The sequence below is a fragment of the Gadus macrocephalus genome, chromosome 11 (genome assembly GCF_031168955.1).
Source record: "Gadus macrocephalus chromosome 11, ASM3116895v1".
NCBI lineage: Eukaryota > Metazoa > Chordata > Actinopteri > Gadiformes > Gadidae > Gadus > Gadus macrocephalus.
Window position 1 is genome coordinate 12,398,165 of NC_082392.1, and position 10,000 is coordinate 12,408,164.

Consider the following 10,000-nt stretch of genomic DNA (forward strand, 5'->3'; position numbering starts at 1 on the left):
TAATCTCCTCCCCGCCCACTCCTCCGCCTCCTACTCCACCCAGGCCGCCGCCGCCGCCGTTGTTGTTGCCGCCGCCGCCGTGCATCCCCTCGCCCGGGGGGGACAGGGACAGGGCGGGCGAGGCGGAGGCCAGCGGGTGCTCCCCGAGGATCTTGGCGTTCTGCTGGCCGGGGTGGTGCGGGTGGTGGGGGTGGTGGGGGTGGTGTGGGTGGTGCTGGTAGTGCTGGTTGTAGAGGTGGGGGTGGTGGCTGGGCGCGTGCTGGTGGGCGTCCATCTTGTTGAGCTGGTGACCCACCAGCGAGCCGTCGCCCCCGCCCCCGCCCCCGCCCCCGCCGCCTACGCCCAGGCCCGGCGGGGACATGTCGCGGCCGAAGTCGGGGGTCCGGCAGAACAGGTTGCCGGCGTGCACCTCGTAGCCGCCGTGCAGCATCTGGCCGGCGTTGGGGTTGGCGGGGGGGCTGGCGCCCAGGCCGCCGTAGCCGTGCATGGCGGAGGAGCCCCCCGCGGCCGAGGGCGGGCTGAGGCTCTGGGCCACCGCCAGCTCCTTGGCGTAGGGGTTGTAGAAGTTCCCGGGCAGGCCGCGGTCCTCCCGCATCAGGGTGAAGCTGCCGATCACGTTGCTGACGGGCAGGCAGGGGTGGTGGTGGTGGTGGTGGTGGTGGAACTTGTCGTCGAAGGGCTGCAGCGGCGTCAGGGTGGTGTAGGTGCTGCCGCAGCTGGAGGGCGCGTCGCCGCCGTAGCCGAGGGCCGACATGGAGTGGTCAAATCCCGGGGGCCGGTGCTCGGGCTCCAGGGACATGGAGGGGCCCCCAAGGGTGGGCCGGGGGAAGGCGGCCGAGAGGTCCCTGGTGTGGAGCATGGCCCGGCCGTCCTGACTGTGGGCCAGCTCGGGGTGGCTGTGGAGGGACATCTCCCCCAGACTCACATCCATCCTCGCTCGGCGTGGAGGGGCCCGGCTCTTTTGTGTTTTTATTCTTCTGGCGCTTTGTTTTTTTTTCTTGGCTTGTTGTTGTTGTTGTTTAACGGACGGGTGTAAAGTGTCTGGAAGGTCTCTTGTTACGGGAGACTCTATGGATTTATTGATTTGTAAATGAATTGATTTCCTGGCTTATGGGGTGTCTAATTAATTATCTGATAAAGTTAAGTAGTGTCCTTAAACTCCAGGAAAACGAGTGTGCAACAGTGTCGGCAAAATTAACCATCATATTAGGTTCATTTGTGCAACAACAGTCTCTTTCCCCTCTGTCTCTTTTTGGTGCCTAGCAGCGTAGGACGGCGGGCGCCTGGCTTTTGTGCCTGCACAAGAAAAGATATGCGACATTACTAGATGCTGTCTTACAACTTTTATTCTTAAAGACAAAAATAACCAAGTATATCACATACGACATTCATTTTCAGCCATGCATGATCAACATTTGGATATTTTTTGCGTAATTCCATTTTTTTTTCTTTGTAATTATTAAACCTTCCGGATGAAAACTATCAACAGTATCGAGGTTTACAATCGCTTAACATAACGACAGTTTAACGTGTATTATTTTTGATATCGTGCAAAGTTACGAATTCAAAATCACGGCGCATGCGACGCACACACACATTAACGACGCACCAGGATCTCTTATTAGGCTCCCGAACAACAGGCAGCGAATGAAGGACGACGCTTTGCGCGAACATGCTTTAACATGCAACTCCATAAAAAACACAAGCACCGCCGTGCGTTAATACGCTCATTCTGATTCGATCGCGAATTAAAAAGAAACACCGTAGGCCTACCTTTATTATCCACTTATTTGAGCGTATCCGCGGCTGTAGTCCATCCTGTGCATCCCTCCGATTGTGTCGCCAGTCTCTGCCCAGCCAACCCGTCCGCACACATCCACACAGTGTTGTCCGATGCGCCAAGGGATCCTACATTCAACAAAACACCACGGCGGTTACCCCCAAACGTCCTCTGTCCGTGCCTTTCGTCTTTTTTCCAAACGTTCGCGGTCCTAAAACGTGCAGCTCTAGCCTCGTTTTCTTTACCCTAGCAGCTCTCCTCTTTTTCTTTCATTATCTCGTGAGATTTTCTTCCTCCTCTTCCTCCCTCTGCCAGCCACTTCATCGATTTCACCACCAACTCTTTCTCTCCCTCTCCCTCTCTCGCTCTCTCGCTCTCGTTCTCTCTCTCTCTCTCTCTCTCTCTCTCTCTCTCTCTCTCTCTCTCTCTCTCTCTCTCTCTCTCTCTCTCTCTCTCGCTCTCGCTCTCGCTCTCGCTCTCTCTCCACCTCCCCCCTCTCTCACACTCGCTGCTCTCAGTACGTCACGGGCTTAAAAATCTGACAGATGTGCAATGAAATTCCAACTCCAATTAACCCTTTCGCTTGGGCCGTTGTCTCCGGGGAGGGGGCAGGGTTTGGCCAGGGATGCACCTCTCTCACAGCCCCCCAACTTAAGCCTGCTGCTTAGCACGATGCCACGCCGAAGTTATGAATTATGCGCACATTTCGGTCATCTCGCTGCTGCGCCTGTTTATTTGACTCGTTAACGACCGATAACACGTTTTCACCAGCACTATTGTGCCGATCATGCACACATGTGTGCTCGCATCATATCATGCAGTCTGTGTTTAAATTTATAATAAAAATTACAAAATAACAATATAGCCTATTGCTTATAATTCCATTCTTAATTATATTAGTAGTATCAATAATTATTTATTGTTCTACTTATATCAGTAATTGTAGAATACGAGGGATAGTATTTCTAGAATTAGAGTATCAGGAAGATTTCCGCAACGATTGTAGGCCTATTCATTGGGAATTATATATTATTTTAAATGGCCTCACTAACACACAAAAATAAATTCTGTTTCCGGCTCTCATCCTCTTGTCGATTCCCTAATTCCTTCTTTTGAGTTAGCATTTTAATGATTTTAGGACAAATGTTAATCCCACCCTTGAGTTCCTAAATGCTGTCAACTGATTCATTTAGCTATAACCTCTTCATCAGCCCTCACACCACGGCTGAGCGGCTCCATTCACATCACACCGCGCACACTTCAATCTGCTGTCCCCAAAAGCAGATCAATGGTTGGTTTACACTCGACCTTTTTTACATTACATACTCCACCTAAAGGCCCGGTGCAGGTACCTGCTACACCACTTCTCTCTATTACCGCGCCTATATGAACCATGCGATGTGTGTGTGTGTGTGTGTGTGTGTGTGTGTGTGTGTGTGTGTGTGTGTGTGTGTGCGTGTGTGCGTGTGCGTGTGCGTGTGCGTGTGCGTGTGTGTGTGTGTGTGTGTGCGTGTGTGTGTGTGTGTGTGTGTGTGTGTGTGTGTGTGTGTGTCTGCGTATTTATGAATAGCCATTTTAGTGTGAGGGGATTTGATTTGTGTGTGTGTGTGTGTGTGTGTGTTTGTGTGTGTGTGTGTGTGTGTGTGTGTGTGTGTGTGTGTGTGTGTGTGTGTGTGTGTGTGTGTGTGTGTGTGTGTATGTATACATGCGTGCGTGCGTGCGCATGCATGTTTCCAAGGAGAGATAGAGAATTTCGAGTTTAGCGCAGAGGAGACGCGGTCGGTACTGGGCATACTAATCATATCTAACTGTCAGTTTAATTTTCAGAGATGAGCAAATCTGGCGTTTGAAAAAAAAAAAAAAAAAGGTCTGTGTGTGGTTGTGGGACCGCTGGCCTCCCGTAGCAGATGCTGCCCTATCGATCCGCGGAGCCGGGGAGGAGAGATGGCTTAGCAAGTAGCTGGAGGTAAAATGGTCAACGGCTACAGAGCGAAAATAAAAGGTTCTTTTGGAGGTCGGGGTGAAAGTTCACCTTCTGTGGCTGAACATTTTGAGAAGGCTGCAGACGGACACCAGCGCTCCAGCTCTCAGACATTGCTGTGAGCTCCTCTGGGCTTGGGGGGGGGAGGCAACTTGGGTTGCGTTTTACCCAGCTTGTATTTTCTTGGCTCATCGACAAATTATACGCAGACATTTTATACGTATTTCTTAAATTCGTGAGACACTCGCTCTCGTTGTGCTCTCGCAATAAGCGCCGTGTGAGATATATGGAGGCTATAGAGGGCAGCGGAGACATGGCTACACGGCCTTACAAGCACAAAAACACGTCAATATATTTGTAATTTCTACTCCTGCCCCTGTCCTGCACCCCATGCAGCAGATATCGCCCCGAATCTCTAGTTTAATCAGCAGACATTGTTGAAAACCAAAACAGATGGAACATATAGGCCTATGCAATTATGACCGTGGGTGCGTTATTGACCGGCAACCAAACGAAGCCATATCTCCATGAACAGCAGAATGCATATCGGTCATCTTTAACCCAGAAACACACAGCGGCCTAGAGCTCTGTCAGCACCACGAACAGCTCCTGCTAGACTGACGTCTTCACTTGGCAGGGATACGAGTGTGTGTGTGTGTGTGTGTGTGTGTGTGTGTGTGTGTGTGTGTGTGTGTGTGTGTGTGTGTGTGTGTGTGTGTGTGTGTGTGTGTGTGTGTGTGTGTGTGTGTGTGTGTGTGTGTGTGTGTGTGTGTGTGTGTGTGTGTGTGTGTAATAAGAGAATAAAATCTTCTTAATTATTGAAGCCACAATTTTGCAGTCTTTTTCGACGTGTGCATCTTCATGGATTACGAGGAAACTTATTTCTGAAGCTGGACCTGGAAGTCGATCTGTTTTTCCCCACTGGTTAGAAGAGGCTACGAATTCATTTCCAAAAATAATCGGCATGTTTGTCGACAAGCCGTGTTGTGGATTGATTGAAACACGCCCAGCGTGGCCAGGATATGAGAATTTTATTTGTCTACGTGTTTGGATTTCACAGAGCATCTAATGGACTACGTTTTATCCTTGGGTTTTATCCCCCTTAACCACAAGACACAACATAGAAAACACACACACGTGACTGAACTTAATATCCCCCCAACAACTAGAACTAAAGCCATATCGTCTAATTACTCACTTATTCTCTCGTATCTCCTACCAATCATGATCAGTATGGCTATATTTGTGTGTTGGTGTGCGTTTGTGTGTGTGTGTGTGTGTGTGTGTGTGTGTGTGTGTGTGTGTGTGTGTGTGTGTGTGTGTGTGTGTGTGTGTGTGTGTGTGTGTGTGTGTGTGTGTGTGAGTGTGTGTGTGAGAGAGAGAGAGAGAGAATGTGTACACGTGCGTGTGTGCGCTCGTTGTATGCATGTGTGCATATACTGTATGCAACTGTATGCAGGCATATACTTTGTGGAACGTAGTGTATACCTCATTTGTGTATTGTATAGCATGTGTAGGCGATATATATACTACTAATAAACACACGAGGTTTATTTATCTATGAGTTTAATGTTTATTTTATTCTTACACATTGAAAAAGCATTTCAAACAATACACATTTTTGTAGGCCTATCACAAACACACTGGGGCTCGACCAGAAACCAAGGTCTATCGATCACAACACGCCTCGACGTCAAGCTGGCGAAAACACACAAACGTGTCTCCAAACAGCACACTGTTCATATGAATAAACATGAATTCGTCTCAACCAGAAAAGGGCGATAGACGCGTCTTAAAATTAAGGCCTGTGGTCGTGTCTGCCGTGTTTCCCCTTAACGCGTCCTGCTCATCATTACATCGACCTGAGGTCGAAACAGCGCTGGGAAACAGGGCACATTCTAACTTGGACAGGGCACTACTGTCCATGTTCACAGCTCAGCAGTAGCCCACGTTGTGCTGCAAAACCACATGTTGTTTAAGAGGGCAGGAAAAGACAATCCTATATTTTGTTTTAACGTCTATAAATGTATTTTGTCAATGAAGCCGGTCAAAAAATGGGAACTGTCCAAGTTTGTTGCACTTCATATTCTTCATACTGTTGTAAAACTTTTAAAAACTAATTTCAGGTGTAAAATTAATGAGTCTTATACGTCTAAATTGATCGACCAAAGTTATGATTAACAGTTAGGATTTGCATGTGAATAATGAATAGTCTAATGGATGTAAAGTTATCAGTGGGGATTGGTAGGTGAATACAAATCTGAGAAACCGTTCATCAAATAGGACCGACGACATACTCTGAACTCTGAACCTTAATTCTACCTTTTTGCAGCGCATTACATGCAAAAGACTACATGAAGCCTATGCTAAAACACAGTGCATTTTGGGATTGATTTTGAATTAAGGTAATTAATTGAAGGGATTAATTCAACTGTGACACTGGCGTTTTCTACTATTTATTTGTCTGTACTAGATTTATTGCCATTATTATTATGATATATTTATTTGTATTATTAATATTATTAGTATCTTATTTGTTATATTATAAAGATTTTTTTTACCGTTATTATAGTCGTTATTATCAATTCTATATTATTATTATCCTTTTGAAGGTAAATTATCAGCATTTTGGTGTATTTAGATTATTGAGGATTAAAAAAGAAAGCAACGATAGGCCAATGCATCCAAATATGAATTGTATCGATTTAATCTGTAGACTAGGCATATTTAATTAAAGATATATGTGATGCAATGTGAATTTTTCAAAGGAATTCAAAATACAAAATTTTGAGTATAATTTCTTTTTTTATTCTAATCAGAATTGGGAAATAGGCCTTGACATGATTAAATTAAACGTGATTTATTCCCTTATAATACACCTATATGTGCCTATAGGCCTATATAATAGCTAATATGAAAAAAATACTAAATAAGTACTGGAATATTTTCCTTTTAATTCGAGAACATTTTCAGATTCATTCATACCTTACAAATCGATAAAATCAATTATTTTCACGACATGCCGTTATCATGATTGTGAATAATCGATAATTGAATACATTTTACCCGGATTAGATGTGGGATGAATCTAGTAACGAGCATTGATCTATTCATGTAACTTCACCATATGGACTCAGTCATGCACTGTAATGCATAGCTCTGTAATATAGGCCTACTTTAAATGAGTGTGCCAACCAATGCTCATTTTATTCAGACATTTAAAGCTTTACAAAGCCTTATGCAAAATTATCTGCAATTTTAATGTAAGCATTTTTATAACAATCGTCCCTACAAGCCTAAACAAAAACTGAGGAAGACGTTATAAATGTGATGATTGAAATCTAATAGCCTAATGTCATCCATTAATTCGTGAGTGGAATTCTGAGTGGACACACATATAGACCCATCCTATCATCTATAGAACTTAGTCATCTTCCCTTTTGCACAAGAAAATAAATCATGAAAGAAAACACAATAGGCTATGCAATATTTAGATAACCAAAGTCTAACAATAAAATAAGTCCAACAGACCCATCTCTGTTTTGTCACTTTGTCCTGTTCGAAACCAGAGGGCGCGTGGTTCGATCTCACCTGCTGCGGGTCAGGGACTAGAACGGGCCAGAAAGGCCTACGGGATGCCCCATCTGCTCTACCATTGCGGTAAATAAACCCTCAACCGTCCTATTTGAATAGTTATTTTTTCCCCCCACAAATAAACGTTTCCTAATTTTTTTAAGGGTAAATAATGGAATATTGCCTGCTCTTGTTCTTGTGGCCTACTTGCGATTTGCTGCGTTACACTTCTGCAATCTGCACAACCTGCATGGTGCTTAGGAAAAAAACATGACCTAATGTGATTACTTCTATCGATCAAAAGGGGTTATGCAATTAAGAAGGAATAGCTCGTTGATTATAAGATAATGAGATTAAAGGAAGCCTTAATAATTTAGTTTTGCAATAGTTTGTTGGACACGTTACAAGACCGCGATCGCAACACAAAGTCCGACAAGTCCAAAACTGCAAGGCTTATGTTTTTATGGAAAGTATTGAATTAACTGTGTGTGTGTGTGTGTGTGTGTGTGTGTGTGTGTGTGTGTGTGTGTGTGTGTGTGTGTGTGTGTGTGTGTGTGTGTGTGTGTGTGTGTGTGTGCGTGTGTTTTTGCGCGCGCGCGTGTGTGTGTGTGCGTATGTGAGGGAGATGGGGGAATTGCTAGTGTTGGTGAACGGGCGGGGGGGGGGGACATGTTAGAGACAGAAAAGTGTACGAGCGTCAATCGATATGTGAATTTTAATCGTCGCTTTTGCCCTGCAACTATTTTTCATATAAAATGTAAATATATCCTTGCGCGATGAGACACAATAATTGGCATAGCATTCTTTATGATAATAAAAGTATCTCGTTAACAAGTCCACGGAAATTCGAGGAAAATTGGCTATTTATGCAGAATTGTGCTCGAGGGGGTGAAGAGGTCAATAGTTGACATTTATTTTCTAACTATTTAACTCCAAGACACTTGTGTAGTTAAGAGTCGTCAAATTAAACAAGAGTTTGGGAAACTTTTCTAATTAGCATATACAATAGATTATGATAATCTGGTATCATGTGCCATTAGCCACAATGTAAAACTCTGAATGTTCTGGAAATTAATATCATCTGTCTGTCAGTAGTACAAAATGTTCACAGCCATTGTTACAGAAAGGCATAGGTCCATGATTTTTTACATTGTGTTGGATAAGTAAGGTATGAATACATTCCGTCTTTAGAAATTTGTCCCTCTAAAGAATGATCTGTAAACACGGGAGCACAACCATCCCTGTTAATGTGCTATACTTAGACTAATAGTTATTTACTTGTGATTTTGGGGCACAGTATTCATTATTCTATTTAAAAACTTTGGTATTTCTATACTATAAAATTTCCATATTTCTATACAGTAATTGAGCGGTTTCACAAAACACTGTATTCCCTATATGCAATCACCCGTCCCCCCTCTCTCCTCCTCACACACAAACACACAAACACAGACACACACTGAAACACAGACACACACTGAAACACACACACACACACACACACACACACACACACACACACACACACACACACACACACACACACACACAGACGCACACACACACACACACACACACACACACAGACGCACACACACCTGCATACACACACAAAAATCACACACACACAAACACACACGCACGGATACAACTACACACAAAAAAACACAAACACATTCACAAGCACATACAGACACACACAGACACACACACAGACACACATGCTGAAACCCCGCTCCATTACACAAACACACACACAAACACACCCACACACACCAACTCCAATTCCCTATGGCACCAAACTTGCTCTAAGAAAAACTTGTTCATAAACACAAACAAACATTGCACAAATTAAACAAATATTCTCTCTCTTCTACATGCATCCCCACCCCTCTACCAGCCTCCATCACCACCACCAACACCACCACCACCACCTCCTTGGCCCCTCACCAGCACTCCGGTCCCAGGTGGGCTAAACGCTGGGCTTCTGGGAAAGATGCTGGTGTGTTTAGGACTCCCTTACCGCACCGCACTGCTGCTTAACATCACACAGCCACTCGGCCACTCTCACAACTATAAATACCTCCTAAGAAGCGTCTGCATATTGATCAGCCTAGTGTGCACCTCCCTGTTTACCGGCAACACAGCGCATGCTTTTGGCTCTGCGTCAACCTTGGGGGGTGTGATGAGTGTGTGTGTGTGTGTGTGTGTGTGTGTGTGTGTGTGTGTGTGTGTGTGTGTGTGTGTGTGTGTGTGTGTGTGTGTGTGTGTGTGTGTGTGTGTGTGTGTTTGTGAGTTAGGTGTGTGTGGGGGTGTGTGTGTATGGGTGTGTGTGTCTGGGTGCAAATGTATGTGTTTTGTGAGTGTGCTCAGCGACGTGTGCTTGCATGTGTGATGGTGTTTCATGCTAAGGCACATGCACATGCAATTCACATGCATGTGTCATGAGGTCTACCGTTTATGTGTGTGTGCGTGCGTACATATTATTGTGCGCTCAGGTTTTTGTATTAGTGTGTGTGTGTATTTGTTAGCATGTATATGTGTGCGTAGGCTTGCTTGTGTGTTTGTGTGTGTGTGTGCGTGCGTGTGTGTGTGCATTTCTTTATGCATGAATGTGGTGTATGTGTGTTTGTATGTGTTTTGCATGTTTATATGTGTTTGTGTGT

At 44.8% G+C, this 10,000-nt stretch overlaps 1 protein-coding gene across 2 annotated transcripts in view; it reads right to left on the reverse strand.

Moving 5' to 3' along the window:
* The window catches only part of onecutl (one cut domain, family member, like), a 23,719-nt gene that overhangs the window by 13,126 nt on the left and 593 nt on the right, over window positions 1-10,000 (reverse strand). The window contains exons 1-3 of one of the 2 annotated variants that reach the window (XM_060064626.1): window positions 2,026-2,344; window positions 1,774-1,908; window positions 1-1,296 (exon numbers count right to left, since the gene is read on the reverse strand). The exon at window positions 1-1,296 is cut by the window's left edge and continues 228 nt beyond it. In XM_060064626.1, coding sequence (XP_059920609.1) covers window positions 1-931 — 931 coding nt within the window. In that variant the 5' untranslated portion in view covers window positions 932-1,296; window positions 1,774-1,908; window positions 2,026-2,344. Of the gene's footprint in view, window positions 1,297-1,773; window positions 1,909-2,025; window positions 2,345-10,000 lie in introns of those variants that run through there. The other variant, XM_060064627.1, reaches the window with a different exon arrangement.